The 20,958-nt window shown below is 31.8% G+C and overlaps 1 protein-coding gene across 7 annotated transcripts in view; it reads right to left on the bottom strand.

The window, feature by feature from the left end:
• Positions 1-1,836: 1,836 nt before the first annotated feature.
• LOC124534417 (kazrin) overlaps positions 1,837-20,958 on the bottom strand; it is a 97,554-nt gene continuing 78,432 nt past the window's right edge. Inside the window, exons 10-20 of one of the 7 annotated variants that reach the window (XM_047110284.1) lie at positions 20,641-20,793; positions 15,591-15,681; positions 13,329-13,513; positions 12,807-12,994; positions 9,379-9,588; positions 9,095-9,253; positions 7,144-7,267; positions 6,549-6,693; positions 4,189-4,300; positions 3,813-4,108; positions 1,837-2,814 (exon numbers count right to left, since the gene is read on the bottom strand). In XM_047110284.1, the coding sequence (XP_046966240.1) occupies positions 2,673-2,814; positions 3,813-4,108; positions 4,189-4,300; positions 6,549-6,693; positions 7,144-7,267; positions 9,095-9,253; positions 9,379-9,588; positions 12,807-12,994; positions 13,329-13,513; positions 15,591-15,681; positions 20,641-20,793 (1,805 nt within the window). In that variant the 3' untranslated portion in view covers positions 1,837-2,672. Of the gene's footprint in view, positions 2,815-3,812; positions 4,109-4,188; positions 4,301-5,315; positions 6,201-6,548; positions 6,694-7,143; positions 7,268-9,094; positions 9,254-9,378; positions 9,589-12,806; positions 12,995-13,328; positions 13,514-15,590; positions 15,682-20,640; positions 20,794-20,958 lie in introns of those variants that run through there. The other 6 variants (XM_047110287.1, XM_047110285.1, XM_047110286.1 and 3 more) reach the window with 6 other exon arrangements.

Raw genomic sequence — 20,958 nt, 5'->3', positions numbered from 1 at the left:
TTGTTTATAAATTGAATTACGACCTCGCAGAATTACAATATATAAGTAAGTATAATTTTATTTGGATGTGAACTTATTAATGTAATTATATATTTTAAATTCTTTTATCTATTACCACCATACCTGACGACTACTCGTAGTCTTTTAACTTGTTTCGGTAGTGTCAGTTTCTTGTGATTTGGCAGATCTCGTTTCTCTGATTTTGGTAATGCAAGTAATAGTATCATCGTCATATCATCATAGTATCATCATATGACACCCATTGGGTTCCCTACGATATTCTCTTTGGACATTGAGCATGAGATAGATTATAAATAAAATGAAGCATATGAAAATTTTCTTTTCCTTGTGATTTTATTATTCTCACTTGGATATACGAGCTCATACAAACAATAAGTTTACGTCTTATTTTGATATTTTGAGCAGTAAAGTCTGAAACGTAACATAATAGGGCAAACATCGTCTACATCAAGAGAATCAAAAATTTGCTTACATTTTATAGTAACCAAAATATATTATTTAATATCTTTGAGCATTAATTGTTATTTTAATAAATTAATCAAATATTAATAATGTATTAAAAGGAAGTTTTCGTGGGCTATTAAAGATTTTAAGACTTTCAAAATATGTACATATTTCAAAAGAGGTAACAAGTGACAAGCAAGTCGTAGGAAAGATTAAGATAAGCTTCTGAAGGCAAGCGAGGGCAAGTGAAGATCTTATACTGTGTGATGCATACATGGGACTGAAAGCGATGAGACAGAACTGAGACACATACGAAGTATATAATTATGTCTGAAGTGTTAAGCGATTTCTTCAAAAGGTGTTGCGATTAATAAAATTGTAGACGCAGAAAACTTCTTTTTTACTCATATAATTTTAAAATTTGCACTTTAATGAAAAATAGTAAAATGATTTATATCTTGACTTTTTTATGTAGCCAGTTTTATCGTAACTTTCATATATTCACAATTTAACTTATTTAATAACAATTTCTACCTACACCTTATAAGGCGTTGAAAGTACATCCAGATAATAATCAAGAACAGGTTGACCTAGTTCCTTAAGCTGATATATAATCGCGGCGTGGGCTGTGGTATATTATCCTCATAATAGCACTCGTAAGAATGGAGACGACGTTCGGCGCCACACGCACTGATTTTAATAAGACGAAATCGATATTTATTTATTATCTGTATTTCATTTTAGTTTAGCTTGTAATTTAATATTAGTTTTTTTAATATTATGTTATTTTTATGAATGCATTGGGTAAATTAGATGATTAACGAAATATTTTCTTCAATCATTCTTCAGTGACATCTTAACAAAAATATTGTGATGGATTTTGAAACTCTGGATTTGGTTCAATAATTTAATTGATATTTAATATATTACGATATTTTACAGAGTATAAATATCAGTTCTACCAGTTTTGTAATCTGTAAGGTCTACCCCACATCTCTGTCTATACTAAATTAATTTTAAAAATGTAGATTGTTAGGCAAGTGCGTTGGGTAAATTGTCAGGCATCACTAACTCATTGTGATTTATTTTTTTCAAAAAAGTATTTTGACATTCTTTTATAGATTTCTGATGTTATAATTTAGAATAAGAGCTAGTATTAACAATTATTTCAAAATAACCAATTATTTTTAAACGGTGTTTTCTAAAAATTTATTTAATTTTTATATCTTCAAATGAAACAATTTATTTCATAAATTATTTTTTATTTCAGACATCCATATTTAAACATTGGTAACTCAGTCATATCACAATGGAAATAAAATCATTTAAATTATTTAAATAAAATTATACATAAATAATAACAACACAACCAACTAAATAAAAATCAACAATTATAAAATATTATAGGAATCCAAGCTCGATTGCGATACATACACAATTAAAATTATTTGTTCATACAAATTGACTAATATATAATATGAGAATGAGTTGACTAAATTTTTTTATGTGAGATTATTTTACTATCACAGTGTTCGGCAATATTACAGCATTCAAAGAGATTTAAAATAGTACGAAAAAATCATATAAAAGATTATGAATGACATCTTAGCTTAATAATTTAATTTACAACACAGAATATCATACATAAAATAATGATGATATTTTTGTTTTTCAGTCTGCATCGTCCAGTTTGATTATGTTTTCTTGTATTATTTTGATATGCTTTATATATTTTGTTTATTTATGAAAATGTCGGAGACACTATATAAGATTCCATTTCATAGGAACAGTAAGATATTAAATACTTTTCTATTGGCAGTGGTCTTTTCCAATGTACTTAATTATTAATTAAGCTAAAAGTTTTTAATATTAAAGACATAGCTCTATTGAGTCATTTTCAATACAAAAATAATTATTATTATTTGAGTAAAATAATAATTGTTATTAAATAAATTGTTATGAAACATTGAAGGTATAGAAGTAAATAATTTCATTTCATATATACCTGTTAGGACTTTCAAATCAATCATTGTTACTTGTAAAAGCAGAGCATTTATTTAACATACAAAGAAGTCCCAGCTGAATATATCGATTACGAATTAATGATTCTTGAAGGTTAAATTACATAAACACACATTATTTAAATGAATAAAAGTAACATTTGACTAATTATTTTTCATTTATTTATCGTTAAATGATACGTTCATTTAAACGGTTGTTTTGCTGGATGCGTTAATGTCGCCGATGCTTTTAACTCGTCGATGTCTCCGTTGCTTCACAGAGTCGTCACTGGTCTTCGCTGGCAACGGTGAGCTCACTCGATGAGCGTGGTCTACTTTGTGACCGTACCTGTGCACATAATGTACTTATAATACATGTAAAGGCCCTTAACCTAATTGTGTTATGGTTGATATCTTTTCTTATTTTTTATATAATTGCGCTCACTATTATTGCGTTTTACAGACTAAATTAATTTTTAATATATGTTATATAATATAATTTATTAATTAACACAACCTATGATTTTTGTACAACATTTATACGTATTATTTTCATTAAATTATATAAAGATATAAAAATTATATTCATATTTTGATAAATTAGGCAACACATTATTTGTACAACACTGTGTTATTAATAAAATACAATTAGAATAAAATTATTTATAAAACATTTTTTGGCACCTACGACTTTATTACTTTATATTTATGGATGGAAAAAAAAAAAAAATTTATTATTGATTTAATATGTAGTTAATGCATATTACTAGTAAATGAATTCATATCCATATAGAAAGCAACTATATAGTTTTATGCGTATAGTTTAGGACAGAGTAATGCACTATCGCAGCTGCGTCCAGCTTACAACTTCCTGTCATAGTTTATGTACCGATTACTATACAACATAAACGTATTAGCTACAACCAGTTTAAAATTATATTTATAAGATACTAACTGCCTGAAGACACCTGCGCATGTAGAGGCTAAATATAATCTGTTTCTAAATTTAAAATTCTTTAGAAATATAAACATATACGTATTATTTTTAGCCAGTTATATAAGTATGAAACATACTGTTCTTGTGAATTTAAAATTTAAGAAATATAACACATTATTTTTATTAAATTACATTATTTGAAAATTAGTAATTATTAAACAATTTTCTTAAGTTTTTAGGGTATTAAATAATCATAGCAACAATAAATAATAGTAATCAGTTTTTACTTTTTACTTATTAACCTAATTAATGAATGACGTCTCAACGATAAGATTATAATTTTACAAAACTTATTCGAAATAGGTCTGGGAGAGGATGTATATTATTCTACATCAATCTTTATATCTTACCTGTGGGTAATACTCGTTTCCTTAATATCATTAAGTCGCTGCAAGCTGTCTCTCGTAGACACACTAGACTGAGAGTACAGACTCAGTGGAGTGTATATCGGCTCGTACTCCTGCAGGGTCGGCGGCGGAGCGTACGTCATGCTCAGTTGGGAAAGCGTACGGACCGCTATAGGAGGGGAGTACGACATGTGGTAAGGTTGTGTTAGACTCATCACGCTGGAACTCTCGCTCGAGCTGGAGGGCGAAGCGCGGTCGTGTTTAGGTTTTAATACACCTAATGCTCGTGTTATGGATCCCTGGAAATATAATCATGTTATAATCTAAACAAATTAATTTAACATCAACTAAAATATACATGTGTATATATAAAGATTACCCTCAGACTGTGTCTTCTGGAATCGGCACTGAAGTCAATTCCAGGCAAACCGGTGGCCACTGATCTCGAAAAGGGTCGTCCTAACATCCTTATTTGATGGCCGAACATATTCCTGCAAATTGTCCTCATCGGTTACTCTGTTCCCTCGGAAGGTACAAATTTGAGAAAGTTTCATAGACAGTAAGTAGCCAGATAGCGGTCAGCAAATTTATTTCTCAATCGCGCCCTCAAATTTGTACTAAAGTCATTTAACATTGCTAACACAAAAAGCATACATGCATTGTCTATTGTTATTTATACATTGCTTTCAGAAATCTGTTACTTAATCGATCTATCCCATTTTATTCGATATTGTATGAACAGCTTATATTTAAATAGTTTTCGGTATACTGAAGAGCTATAGGATTCTCAACAAACTCTGCATAGACACCAAAAGCATGATGCACTTTACATAAAAATAATACGAATCATGCTTGTGTACAAGTATGATCACAAAAATGGCCTAAGAGTAACCAAGGAAAAATTTAGAAATATTAATTACAAAGAATAATACCGCAGATTGCTATTAAAAACATCCAGGCACTTTGTATTTTATAAATAGTTGACTTTATTTTAAAGGGCTAGTGTAATGCAGGTCCGACGTAATCAAGGGTGTAGGAGGTTCAAAAGGTTTTGGAGATTCACCAAATCTTGGACCATCGGTGAGGTATCCCAGAAGGTTTATCAAAAACCTTTATTGGGGGAAGGCGATATCCTGAACACTTTTTGCACCTTTATAAAATAGTCAAATAGCATAACGTTACGCTTTGCGATACTATTAATGCGATATTTTTCTTTGTAACGAAGTATGAAAACAACAACCATATAATAACAATGTCTAAATTAAAGTAGACAAGCATATCACTGTGTTCGAAACAATAAAATTATTAACGAATGGTCCAAATAATAAATCAATCAATGTTTATGGAAGAAAGAAACATCATAAGGACAGAGTGGACAAAGGCCGAAAGGTGCGAACTAATGATGATGACAGAGGCATTCATGACGTATCGATTAAATGGTTTACCGTTCCATCTCGACGCAAGGATCGCCAAGTATAGGGATGATGGTCAAGAAAAGAAGTTGGCTCGATATCCCTCAAGGTTTATCTTTTATAAGGATTTATTCACATTTATATGCCAATCGATAGTGTTACAATAAAACTAATACACCGTTCTCAACTTTACAATATGAATGTATACAAGTCAAAAACATATTTATCTTACAATATTAGTAAATACTATTTATTGTTATAACCCTAAAGCTATTGTGAATGGTTCCGTTTTTATATCTAATAATATTTAATGAAATTCAAATATTTTATTATGTTTTAAAATGTGTAATAATTAAAAATGAAAGTATAGTTTTTCACTAAACATATCTTCGTAATGTGACGAGGGGGTTCACCCCTATGATAACATAAAGCATTTAATGCGTTTACGCAAATAGTAACTACTCGTACTTCGTATGTTATATAATTTACTAAAATTATCAAATTGATCGTTTTTCGAATAACATTAATGTGACGAATCTAAACTACAGCGCGTTGGAAGGTTTCGGGGAGAGAACATCGAATCTAACACTGACAAAGGCGAAGGGATTTTCTCGATGGTGTCCATTACGAACTTCGTTATACTTGACTTGCGAACCACGTTACCTACTATTACATATCAGTCTTCACCGCTCGTAAAATTTTAGGACAGATAATTACAGACGAGCAATTTGAAGAAACTCCTATAAAAGTATACAGCGAACGTAACTATATTTAGTTTCGTGTAAAAATAGCACTTTTACAATGTATTTCAACGAGGAAAATTTTACATAGGTACAGATCGTAAAAGGACATCGAAGCGACATTTATTTTCTGAAGGAGAGCTTTTTGATTTTTTTGGATTTATCTTTGCTTTGTGGACAACATGGATGCTCGGGCAGCCTCCACTTGCAGTTCTTCCACCTGGCAAAATATCGTATACCTGCAGGATTGCACCTCATATTATAATCATCTACAGGTAGTTCGCTTGTGATGGTGACTAGGCTTACATGCAGTGCTTCTTTTATTCAATGATTTGGTTCTTTGCGATACACTTGACAATTGTTTGTGTAAAAATATCGACAGATTGTTGACTATAAATATCGAATAAATTATCTTTGTGTTTGTTTCGTTGATGATTTATCAGTAGCGGTGACATTCTTAGGTATCACTTTCTCAATTTAAGAAACTATGTTTAAAAATAATGTTTTAATTTTAGGGAAAGTCTGTTTTTATTAAATACTTATAAATAAAATATACGTTCAATAACATATATAAGAAAAGTAATCACCTCGCAGGAATAATCAGAGCATCAAACTCTGCAACTAAATGTCTTCGGATTATACTTTTGGATGGTGGTATTCCGAGAGCTGTAGCCATCGTTTCTCCAGTGAAAGACGGTTCTAGAACCACTAAACCACCATGGACACCGCTGTCTAAAATAAAAAATCGAAACATAATAATGGAGGAAGGTATTTGTACCAGTCCTGTAAATTTCAAGTGTTGTATATATAGTAGAAGTTGAGATGGCCTAGTGGTTAGAACGCGTGCATCTTAACCGATGACTTCGGGTTCACACCCAGGTAAATACCACTATATATACGTGCTACGTATCTCGTGCTCGGCGGTGAATGAAAACATCGTGAGGAAACCTGCATAAGTCTAATTTCATTGAAATTCTGCCACATGTGCATTCCACCAACCCAGTGGGAAATTTACAGGCTGTTACTTTAAGTTCTTTTTAACTCCTTGTATAGTATGTACGTAAAATAAATAATTTTCACTTAGTAAATATAAACGTAATGTTGTAGTTTTGTTTTTTTTTTTCGTTTTTAGATATGTGTTAGTAAACTATTTACTTAATATGAACTAAGATTATGTCTTACCTTTGAGATTATCAGCGAATTCGCCTAGGTCGATGTTGTGCGCCCAACGTATAAACCTCTGATTGGTCCAAACCAGTGGATCAGCGTCCACGTTTTCACATTGATGTCGTCGAACCGCCAGAGCCTTTATAAAATAACATTCGAATTACATTTGTCAAACTAAAATATTTATAACGTACCAAAACGTATTTTATTGGATTAATGTATGCAAATAGGATTTTAATTACTTTCAAACAAATCGTAAAGTATTCAAATTAAAACAATTATCTGAAAATTGTGTTAAATATTGTAAATTCTGGTTAATTAAGTATTCAAACAAAAACAAAAGTTTTTATGTTTATGTATAAATTATTGCAAGTAAGTAGTAAAGTAAACGCTTTCAGTTTACTAAGTAAAACCAATTTCAGAGCACCAAATAGATGTCTGAGATACCCTTCTTGTACCACCTCGCAGTCGCACCCTCGTAGTCTACGGTGCTAACTCAACTCTCCCTTACTTGTGTAAATAACTTAATGAGCTAAGTCGTTCAAGAGACATAAACATAAATCTAGCTAATACTTTTCGAAACCTAGTGATCTGTGACTTTAATTATTCCATGAATTAATTATTAATACTTTGAATTGAATTGCATCAAGATTGTTAATTGTACCAAGATTAAAACATAATCTATTTAGACAAAAATGTTAAGAGAAATAATAATATATGTATGTTTTTGTGTGCTCATCTTTTATGAGATTGCATCCTTTGCACATATTATCAAAATTACATCGTTTTTTATGATATAAATCATCGCCCATAGATTTAATATATAAATACATAAATCTGTCAAAATATTGAAACCTTAGTCTTACAATAATTCACTGCAATATTATTAAAAATGGGTAAGATAAACGAGGACAAATTTTGTTCAATGTCACTGCGGAATTCAAAAGAGGTTTGAATAAGAAATGAATAATGGGTCCAACATTACTAGGGCCGCGGCTACACGAAACAGCTTATAAGGGCGTGTACAAGCTTCACAATATTTAAAATATTTTTTTCAATACTTTAATAAAGTATGAAATGTTTTGCTTCTAAATATGTAGTAAGTTTTTTTTTGAGCTAAAAGTAACTTGTAATGAAAATAACCCAAAGTATGTCAAGAATAAAGATTATTTTTATATGTCGTTGAAAGTATTTAAACCGTTAGCAGAAGAATAAAATTTATAACATATTTCTAACAATTATTACGAAGTAGAACATAAAAGTTATCGCATTAAATGTTTTTATAATTTAGAGCCACTCAACTCGTAAACGCGGTTTTTAACGTCCACGCATTTAAGCTCTATGTTTGCGAAGCACACAAACCGCCTGAAGGCTGTTTTGACTGCCGTCTGCGCGCGTCTTAAGCGGCTTCAGTAGTCATTCATTTACTTTTGCCATGTCTTTCTTCATTTATCGTGTAACGAATAACCTGTTTATCTTAACAGCCAAAGAGACATTAACGCAAAATGACTGTATCTTTTTATCTTTTAAGAGTATTCTTTATTTATTTATTAGGGTTGTTCATTGTGCACAATGATATTATTAACTAAATCTTAAAGTAACTCATTAGGGTTGTAAACACAAGTTTATGCGAACACAGCCTAGTTTCAACATGAAAATCAGCTGACAGTATGTAAGCAGGCCAGCTAAGTAATGAGATCTATTCTAGTACACTGACACACTTTAAACGTTTTACCTTGATGCAAGACAGAGATTGGTACAATTTAGGTATGTTTTTTATTTTTTATTTTGTACAATATCTAATTTTTGAATAAACCTGAATTACCTTAAAACATTTTAATAATATGGATGTATTTCAAACTAATGAGAAGTTATCAATGGCAATCTTTCGTCGGTCGTTTCTAGAATATGTGAACACCATTAAATTGAAAGTATTTTTAATATTTCTCGATTTCAAGAAACTTACTTGTCTATCATATTTCATTATCCTTAGCAGATGTATGCCATGGACGATGGATGCCTGGTGGAACTTCCTCGTGACACCGAGGTACTTCTCCAATTCTTTCTTGCTGATAGTATCCAGCATCCTCGCGTCCACTAAGTTAGCTAAGAACGACTCGGCGTACTGTTGAAATAATATTATTTAAAATAACATTTTTGGTAGTAGAACTTTGTACATGTCTGGGTATCTACTTATTCATAAAAAAGTAAATGTAAATATTGTTTTATATACAAAAGTGTCATTGTCACCTGTGAGAGGCCGAGGTCCGGCAACCACTCAGCGGCGACCCAGGCGTGCGTCAGTTGCCCAACGCTGGGATTGCGAACGAGGTCGGGTCTCCTCCTCTCCTCGATGGCGAGGCGCAGCTTCTTCCTGTGCATCGGCTGAGCGATCCCCAAGCCCACCTCTAGGTCCGTGTCTGTCAGCTCGAGCAGAACCTGCCCATTCAAAGCACGGATCTAGAAACAACCAGAACACAATATTTGACGCTTATATTGCGTCATTTTCTTACTGTACTTAATTACTGATGATCCTATTGCTTATGGTAATACTCGCTACTTGATTATATTCAAATTAAGTTACACTGTTCGAATTAAACTAATTTATTTACGTCATTAACAATTGTTTCGTTGATGGATATTTAAATTTAACAGTATTCACACATTAATGTATAGAAAGACTAAAAAAACATTTGCAATGTTTGTTTGCTATGTTATTTTAGTTTAAATGTTTTTATTTTTATTTACTATTACAAAGTGTTTTAACATAATACAATTATATGAATTCCTTGTTTTGGTTAAAATTAAGATAAAAATATAATAATGGCAACACAATATAATTCAACCAGTCTTTACTTTTTCTACTTTGCATTAAGCGCTCGAAATTTCTGGTCACGATTCGAAGGAATGAGAAAGAAAAACCTCATTTAAAAATTCCTGACTTCAATAATATAATTTAAAATATTTATGTATTAAAATATAATAATGAGAATTATTCTTCACATAGCATAAAAATCAACGTTACAGTATGCAGTGGCATATTAATTTTTGTTTTAATAATGCCTCGGTACTTCCCGTTCAGAGGGCCGCGTAATATGATTTTCATATAAAATATGAGGCACTCGATGTCGGAAGCGAGATATGAAAAACTCGAGATAGTGTCAGGTTTATGAGCTGCGAAGTTTCAAAATGATTTTTCAATATTCAAATGATACTCGAAAGAAATACAGAATATTTTATTATAAGATATCCACGACTATGACTAAATTAACACCTTATAAAACCCTTGTCCTGGGGAGATGGCTTGGAATTATTTCACCATGCGGCTCCAATGCATGTTGGTAATCCATGTGATAAGAAATAATCTGACCCAAACATGTTTTCACACAAAGTTACCCTGCATCATCGAGCCCAGCATTTGAAGTAAAAATTGAGACGAGATGAAAATTGTGTGGTGTCCAGGCTTGAATTTGCAATCTTCCGTTAATATTACCATCTCGACTCAGATGGTGGTTAGTCGAGATGGCCCAGTGGTTAGAACGCGTGCATCTTAACCGATGATTGCGGGTTCGAACCCAGGCAAGCACCGCGGATTCATGTGCTTAATTTGTCTTTATAATTCATCTCGTGCTCAGCGGTGAAGGAAAACATAGTGAGGAAACCTGCATGTGACAAATTTCATAGAAATTCTACCGCATGAGTATTCCACCAACCCGCATTGGAACAGCGTGGTGGAATGTGTTCCAAACCTTATCCTCAAAAGGAGAGGAGGCCTTTAGCCCAGCAGTGGGAATTTACAGGCTGTTGTTGTTGTGGTTGTTAATATTACCGTATTGCCACCACTCAACTCATCTCAAGTTATATACATCAAGTATATTTCTTACCGTATGGTACAGCTGAGAATATTATCGAATATACAATTTAATATCCTTACGAACTCTCAATTCAATTCGACCATTAAAATTAAATTCAAACGGTCTTCCTCCGATATGAAATAATTGTTCCAAATATTAATAACATAACACCGCTGCGAACTGATAACCAACGTGATTTGAATAAACAAATGGTACGATGAATTTATCAAAGGTCTGTGATGCGACTTCATTTCCATATAAATGTGATAAAATTGCTATTGTGAATAATAAATGTGTATAAATAAGGATTTTTCTACCATTGATATTTATATGAATTTGATTTATCTCACAGTATTAAGGGTTCTTTAATGGATTCATTTAAATTGACGATTAAATAAAATTAACAAATAGATTTCATAAATCGGTTTTCTAAAATAATACAATGACTCTAATTAAATATCAATAGAATTTTTACAGATGTTAATCGTGATCTAATTTCCAAGAAGATAAGTAAAAGCTGTACTCTTTAAAATGAATGAAACATTATTTCAACCAGTATTATTATTTCTTGATGGGTATAATGTCTTAATTCTCAATTAAGTAAGAATATGTTACAGTCAATATATTATTTGAATGTTTTTGGAAGAGATCTAATATTCTCAAGTTTAAATCTAGTGATTCATAAAGTTTGGCGTTTATTTAATGAAATTTAAGCGTACTTATAACGCTTTTGTATGTTTGCCCTGCTACGTGCTTATTTTGTTTTATTCATTCAATATAGTTAAAAAAAACATTGTATGGAAATATTGTCTCTAAGGAAAATATATTTAAAAATATAAACGTTACAAACATTTGCTATTTTTATAGCATTCATTGTTTTACAAACTATTCTATCCAACTAACAATAATAATATGAAATAAAAATTATTCAATTTGCAACAAACTTGGTACCTAGAACATTTACTACTAAAATACTGTATTGTTTTCTAAGTAAATAAAACATATAAAAGAGAAAAATGATTTAACCTTAAATAAGGTAAAGCAAGCACTGTATACAGATTTTAATAAGTAATAATTTCTCATTAAATTTGTGACAAGGTTAACGGAGGTCGCTTCATTATAAATCCAATGGAATTACATTTTTACACAACAAAATATCTTCTTCTGACGTTGGCGGTATTATAAGCGTCTAAAATGATTAATGTATCTGAATAGCGCGATTATTTTCAGATTTTATTTTATATATAGATTTAGAGTTTCAGTAAATATGTCTTACTCATTTGGCATGCTTCCTTTAAGAATAACCAGTATAATAAAAATGTTTCAAAAGTATATCCTTATGTACATAGATTAAAATTGATTTTAGATAATTTGTAGATAGTCAAAACAGTATTTATAATTATTTCATTGATTTAAAAAAACAGTATTTAAAATTTTCATATGATGTTAAGAATGTCAAGAGTCGAGATGGCCCAGTGGTTAGAACGCGTGCATCTTAATCGATGATTGCGGGTTCAAACCCAGGTAAGCACCGCTGATTCATGTGCTTAATTGGTCTTTATAATTCATCTCGTACTCGGCGGTGAAGGAAAACATCGTGAGGAAACCTGCATGTGACAAATTTCATAGAAATTCTGCCACATGTGTATTCCACCAACCCGCATTGGAACAGCGTGGTGGAATATGTTCCAAACCTTCTCCTCTAAGGAGAGGAGGCCTTTAGCCCAGCAGTGGGAATTTACAGGCTGTTTGCTTGCAAAGCAAGCTTTGCTTGAAGAATGTCTATTTTCTTTATAAATATGCCTATTGGTAGTACAAACTTACCTTTCCGCTTTTGACGTTGTCGGCTACCGCGGCAGCGTACTGCGGCATGCCGAGCGCGAGCTCGAGCCACGCGATGATGGCGGGCGCACGCCACCGCGACAGCGGCAGTGAAGCCGCCTCCCGCAGCGCTGCTTCGCTGCCGAGAGGCGACCACGCGCGACCCGCGCCAGTGCCCGCGTACACCGGCTCTGCGCTCACGAGTTCATATTAATGAGTTAAAACATTGTTTTTGTATCGTTTCAAAATCAACATCCTCTAATTGAAATTTTCGTGACTTAAGATATCTTTATTCAAAAATATTGCAAAATGTATAATAATTTGATTTACGAATTATTGGTCAATATGTTAATATCTAGCTATTTGACTTTGTTAATACAATTAAGTTAAATGTATTTTTTTTAAGTTTTTGTTCAAGTTGTTGTGTTGTTTTGAACAAGTATAAAATATGAAATTCCAACAATTGAAAGTGAATTTTAAATCTCTATAACTCTTTGGCGCAAAACAATGCGATATATCTCTAACCACTTTCATGTCCACTGCTGGCCGCACTGCCGGACTTGGTGCGGTGTCGGCTGCGGGCGAACACGCGTGAGATCGAACCCCAAGCAGAGCCCCTGCCTCTTCCACCCTTGGAGCCACCCGCGCGGGACCTCATACCCACCAGACCAGAGTCGCACTCTCCCGGGCTCGATAATTGTTCTACTGACCTAAATAACCATATATTCTTGCAAATGCATATATTCATAGTACACAAAATAGTCATCAAATAAACTGTTATTTGTCAGACGAAAAAATAAGTTTTCTATAACCTATTAACATCATTTGCCACAATATATTTTATATAATACGGTGAACTTCAGTATCAGGTCAGTGATGTTGTTAAATGTTAAAATTATTCATGCTTTTATGATTGAGCAACAATGCTAGAAATAATTTATCATAATACGGGTTCAACTTACTACTTAAACAGAAAGTCTAATAATTCATATAGAGTAATATATATTATGTAGAGCAAAAGAACACGACAATTTGTGACATAATTATAATATTAAATGGAACATTCAGAGATAAGAAACTTAAGAAAGGTCACATAGTTTGTAAGTCCAATAAAACTATCTAAGTTATAACATTCTTGCGTACCAGACGGCGAGCGGCGAAAAGCGTCCATTAATCATTAAACTCTGTCTTGGAATTGTTACTCGTATTACTTGATAGAAGTTACGTCACTTCTAGCATTACACGCTAATTTGGAAGTTATATTTATTACACTAACTATTACTTGCGCAGAAGTTTTATTAGAGGTCCATTATATAATATTCTTTATTTATTTCGATTTGTGTTTCAGTTCTTGGAAATGAAGTTAACAAAATAATTTCATTAGTATTAAAGTCGGAAATCGCGTTTCTGTTCATTGGTTTGATTCATTCGTTATTGAATCAGTACTATTAAAGTTATTAAAACTTGGCTCTAGGGCTTTGTGCAAGCCCGTCTAGGAAGGTACAAACATATTCTATCTCCGGGCAGAAGAATTGTGAGTGAGTCAGTGTAATACAGTGTAATCAGTGTGTACAGGCACTCGGGACATAACATTTTATTTCTTCATTTAAATTGTTGTTGTTGTAAATATATTGCACAAATTAATTGATACGCAAGATAAACAAAAAAAAAATAAAGTCAACAATTCTTATAGCTCAGCGATATCTCAATTTTATTTCCCACAGTAGGTAGGGTTTGTATATTTTTTTAACATATGTGAAATATTTCCTTTAATTGGATAAGACACAGTTCGAATGAGATTTTTCTTCACAAATTTTAAACTAAAAAAAGTTACAAAATCCGTACGAATTATATATAAATGTTTTTTGAGTATTTCAAGAGTCCTACAACTACAGGAGTTTAATTATATTATTTTTAAAGTTATTATTTAATAATGGATCTTCAGTAAAATTTCAGCTTTATACTCCAGTTGTGAAATTTGTTTCCGGTGAAGTGCATTTTAATTTAATTTCGCACTGTTTTTAAGAGTAATGTTTTAAAAGCTTCAGTGGAAAACGAATTACATGACTGAAAATTTTAAAGTTACATTATATGAGCACGTTGAAATAAATAAATTATAGCATCTAGTTTATAACGGTGAAGATTATGAGGTCTGGTTTCAAATTGTAACTGTAAATAGTATGGCGAGTTTGGAAGTAAAAAGTGTTTTTCGCCTTGGTCAGTTTTCAGTCTCCTGGGTTGATGCCGTCATTTAATTAGTACAATAAGGGTATTTAGAGTTAATAAAACTGATCTTTGTCTATTAAGATATTTGTGCAAAACAAGAGAAAAAAATCAATAGCCTATAATAGCATACAATTTTTAATTGTTATCTGGATTTAAATTCATTAAGCTGAAATGTTAATATTCGTATAAATTGATCCATTATTTTTATTAATTTTATAAAGTATTTTTTTATAAATTACTTTTTTATATAATTATCCTGTTTACAAAAAAATTGTAGATTATTATTTATGATGACTTCCTGTTTCTTGTGTATTTTTATTTTTTTTAATTATTGGTGTTATCAAATAACTAAATAATATCTTCTACGCAATTGACTAGTATTTATTCAGAAAGACTGTCGTAACAACAATGTTTTAACGCAATTATATACAAAATGACAGTCTGCAACGAGAAGGGTACTGGCATACCACAGTACCATTCTCGTTGCAGACTGATAAGAACTAGTTCAAGTATATGATAAGGTATTGAATAAAAAACATTATAGAAAATAAATGTTCAAACCTGGACAAAGATCCCGCGTCTATGGAGCGAGTGAAGGATGACGCGCTGTTGTGTGGCGACAGAGTCGGGCTGCAGTCGCGCGGAGTGCTCACTGACAAAAAATATTGTTGTTTACTATTGGGATTAGCTAAAGTAGTTCTTCACTTATAATTAAATACATACCAATGTATTTCAATTGCTTCATATAAATTAAGCATTAATGTACAGTCGGGGTAAGAAAAGGATCGTCACCTTAAGATCTATTTTCGTGTGCTCAGCATGAGCGATAATCTGCTTTACCGATCGAGAGTGACATATTGCGTCGCAACGATTTGATGTTTAGATTCAAGAGGTGTTAAGAGTTTAAGACTTAATAGAGGAATGAATTTGAAAACTGACGAAGGTTTTCTTAATCTGACTGTACTTTTATTTCGTTTCATTGTAAATAGATTTTATATAGTGCTACGTGATATTCATTGTTGAGTTAAATAATAATGAAATAAGCTAAAAAATTGTGTATTCAATTGTAATACGTTAAAATTTGATCAATTTGTATAGTCCGAGAGAACCATTGAAATAATTCATTGACCTTTAACATATCTGACCTATAAATTTATTACAGTATAACATTATATAAATAGTAATAAGAGAAAATTAGTTTTTAAACGATCTGTTTTGTAGCTTATAAATCGTTATACAAAACAATGATTCATGATCATAGAAATGAATTACGAGACCGTAAGTAAATTAAAAAAAACTCGATAATCACACCGATTACGGTAAAGTTACACAGTAACACGAAACCTTACAAAATTACTTCCAGTTTTGCTAAGTGATTACGACGATTATCAAATATAAGGTTTTAAGAGTCTTACTGTAACTTAAGACTTGATACCGGCGAGATAGACAGCAATAAAGCAGCTACCATACACTAGAATAATTTCATCAAAATTCGTCGACAAAGTAATATACAAAAATATCTAAAGTTGGGAGTGGATTGAATGATTAAATGAACGTTGAAATATTATAGTATCGTAGGTGAATTTGTAGCTAGGGCTTGTTCGTAGCTGATAATACAAGCTGCTAGTGAAAGTCTAACTATTGTTTCAGCTTATCTTCGCTTCCAGGCACGGAGCTGGGCTATGGGTGGGTATTTGAAATCTACGACAATTGCGAGTAGATTACGTCATCCTTTAAGCTATTATTGCAAAGGCTAGACCATTCAATGTAGTTACGTTGAAATAGATATTCATTAAAATGTTTTGTAATTAAATTTTAATTTATATTTTTTTATATAAGTAAGACAGAAAGATGTTACAAGAAGTAAATATAACAAGAACAAATATTATTTTTGCTTATGCAACTTTATTTATCCTAAAAGTAAATAAAATAGTAGCGAAGATAAAAATTATATTTACTTTCTTTATTGAACGTTATTTTATTATTTATAAGTGCGTGCTGGTCGTTTTTATAGGAAAGAACAGCTTGAACACTAAAGCAAAAATTATTTAAGCGACATGTGTACATTAAAACTGGTTTTCTGATACAGATACTTGAATATAAGCTTTATGTTTATCATCATTATCATAAAATTGTATAAAACAAGGTCGCTTACCGTCGTCTATCCCTATGTATGCTTGGATCTTAAAAACTACGCAATCGATTTTGATGCGCTTTTTTAAATAGAAAGAGTAATTCGAGAGGAAGGTTTTTGTATATAATACATGGATAATATAGTACAGAAACAAGAAAGGATCTGTAGTATATTTAGTATCAGCATTGCACCCGTGGGAAGCCAGGACGCGTCGCTAGATTAGATATAAGGGAGTTTAATGCGCTATATTAAATATATTTAGTACACATTCTGAGTCTTATAAACAAATTTAATTCGTACGTCCTTAAATTTGAGGTTAATATCAAAAAGTAAACTTTTATGCGCAGGCTTTAAAAACACTGAAAAATGAAACGACATGAAATTGATAGCATTGTTAAAATTATAACAACGAAGCTTAAAGTTTCGAGAGATTATGAAATGAATTGTGCAAATAAAATTTACTCCATATTGAAAATGCTTCCGATATAAAAACGTTAAAAGCTGAAACTTTTAGTGAAATGTGCAAAATTAAAATTCGAGCCTTACGGCTGATAGTGATTTTAATTTATTAAAATTGTTATAGTATTAACGCGTTGTTTCCTGTGCTACGAAAACACGAAATGAAAGATTTTTTCATTAAAGACTTTTATTTTAATGACGTTTTAAATTAAATTTTTAAAATATAATTTTAATTTTATTCGTCAATATCAATAATCGATTAATTACTTTGAATAAATATTGTTCCGTTTTAATGCAAAACTATTTATATTTTCTTATATTTTTTTAAATACTGTGCAGTTTCGTTTTAACTATAATCATCCAATCATGTATTATTTAACTGTTAAAATAATAAATCAAATAGCCAATCAGAATTCAGCATTGTTCTATAAGCGTGAATGAGGTAAGTAAGCAGTAAAACTGCTACCACAAATAATATTTTGTCATTATAAGGAGTGGTATTTATTCTTCTATTACCCGTGTCTATGAGCGGAAGTGATTATATACTTGTCTGCTTGCTTATAATAGCCAGATCATTATATTAGCTAAGTGATTAGTTAAAGGCTATACTAGAGTTATTAATTACTAGATTGATCGATCGTAATATCAATAAAAATTATATGTATGTATATTTATCTGCATAACATTATTCTTCGAATCGAAATCGAATTCTTATAAATAGATTTAATATTAATATTATAATAAAAAGAAAAACCCGAAACTGCATGATACATATTTATCCATTATTTTTTTAATATATGCTAAAGGGATAAATAACTGGTTTCTTATATTTTTAAATAATCAGTTTTCGTTTTAAACACGCACTGAACGCATATATTTTATTAAATTAATTCAGTAACATAAATGCGACCGACAATGAGTTAAAACCATCTGACATGACATGATCGGGTTACGTAGGTTGAACTGACTAATTGTTAGCTTAATAAATAAAAATATACCATGGCTATTTATTTAACAACATTTGGAAATGCATAATTATTACTCGTAATATTAGTCGTATATCACGATATACACGTGTGCCTATTGATGTGATGTTAGCAAGTAAGTAATAGCCTGTAAATTTCCCACTGCTGGGATAAGGCCTCCTCTTCCATTTAGGAGAGGGCTTGGAACATATTCCACCACGCTGTTCCAATGCGGATTGGTGGAATGCACATGTGGCAGAATTTCGATGAAATTAGACACATGCAGGTTTCCTCACGTTGTTTTCCTTCACCGCCGAGCACGAGATTAATTATAAACACAAATTAAGCACATATACATATATAGTGGTGCTGGGTTTGAACCCGCGATCATCGGTTAAGATGCACGCGTTCTAACCAATGTTAGTAAGTAAAGTAACTAGTAACTAATATAATAGTAACTAATGGGTAAAACTAATGGGTAATGGCCCTTTTGAGGAGAAGGTTTTCGAGTTTATTCTACCACACTTATCCGATGTGGTTGATTAGATACTCATGCCTGCCACAAGAGTGTCCATCGGTTTATGTGTCATGGTTCCTCACAATGTTTCCTTTCACCGCCAAGCACATGAAAATTTTACTAGTGGTTGCCTGGGTTATAACTCGCAGTCATTGGTTAAGATGCAGGCGTTCTAATCATTGAGCCACCTTGGCTTGAATGATGTAATCATGATATAGTATGTATATCTTTATTACATCATCAAATCTGAATTTAAATTACATATGAAATCGACTGGTCTTATCCGCAGCGTAGGTACCTCTTATTACATATTCTAGAGCCAAACGAGAATTCTTTGGTCTTGTTGGTCCGATTTGATGGTTTGTGGTCCAGTATAATTAAGGACATGAGAAATATGATATCTGAATTCCTAAGTTTGGAGTGACATTGACAGTGCCATTAATAACATCTTGATAACACGAAGTCGAAGAAAAATTAAACAACTAGCTTATTTTACTTGAGTTGAGATGTAAACAAATGTAACCGGATCTGCTGGTCACGCTTTTATAAAACATTAAGTGCTATTATAAGTTTCTTGTTGGTCTTTCTCTATGGAATCCAAATTTTCAAACTGGTGTTAACTAGTTTAATTGAGACGAAAATTCACAATTTAATAGTTTGTAAGAACTTACGTGAATAAATGAATAATCTGATATTAAAATAAATATAATAATTAATTGATCTTGTGCTGGGCAGTGATCGAAAACATTTCAGATCTACTTACTTCTTTTGATGTGTTGCTGATAGTTTGCTTATTTTATGTTGATGGCATAACTGTGTACTTCACGAAATGTAGAACAATATAGAACTGTGAGTAAATAGAACATTCCGATACCACTTACTTAATCAATAACAATGAAATAGTAAACATATATTTTATCAGATACTAAAGCTCGTTTTTTGCCTCGTGGGTTTCATAGCTAGCCCACATGGCTGCAGATCACAAAGTCGTCTGTTTAAATCCTAGATTTCAAAGATAAAAGTATATTGAATATTCCTGTCTAGACTGGACAGTCTCAGTAGCAGCTGAAACTTACCTAGAATTGGCAGCGCCTACGCTCACGTGCCTCGATGTAGGTATATTTAAAAACCGCTTTCCATCAATTGCCGGTTAAAAGGGTGAGTAAACATCAATTCCTATTGCAGTATTCGAATTATTTCACAACAGATACATCTATTCCACGATAGGCTACTCATTGCCACTGTTAAATCTAAAATTATTTTTATGTACAGTCATAATAAGAAAACAATCGTCAGTTTTCAAATTGATTCCTTTATTAAGTCTTAAACTCTTAGTACCTTTTGCATCTAAACATCAAATAAATGCGACTCAATATGTCATTCTCGATCGGTACAGCAGACTATAGTACACAAAAATAGATCTTAAGGTGACAAACCCTAATTTTCTTACCCCGACTGTACATAGCGGTTACTTTCATGTACTACATTGTGCTGTATTTTTCCTACCACGACCCAAGGTAATTGCAGTGCACTCACATTGATATATTGGATGTGCTGAAGAAACGAGTGACGCGGCATCCGTGTCGTAGGGGTCAATGGTTGGTGGAACTCCTTCCGCAGTGGAGTCGGAGAGGTTCCCGCCGCATACGGAGGTGGCCCCGCCGTCACTACTACCTGTCACTGACAAGGCTTTATTTCGAAATTATCACAGACTAATGGAATCTTGTTTAATTTAATTTATAATCCATTTGTTGCTTAAAAATAATAAAAAAATAATTTTCTATATCGTTAACATGATAATTTTTTTGGTAATCACTTTACAATAGTTATTGTTTATAAATTATGGCCACGTTT

This window comes from Vanessa cardui, chromosome 12 (genome assembly GCF_905220365.1).
Source record: "Vanessa cardui chromosome 12, ilVanCard2.1, whole genome shotgun sequence".
Classification (NCBI taxonomy): Eukaryota; Metazoa; Arthropoda; class Insecta; order Lepidoptera; family Nymphalidae; genus Vanessa; species Vanessa cardui.
This window is presented reverse-complemented; position numbering and strand designations above follow the sequence as displayed.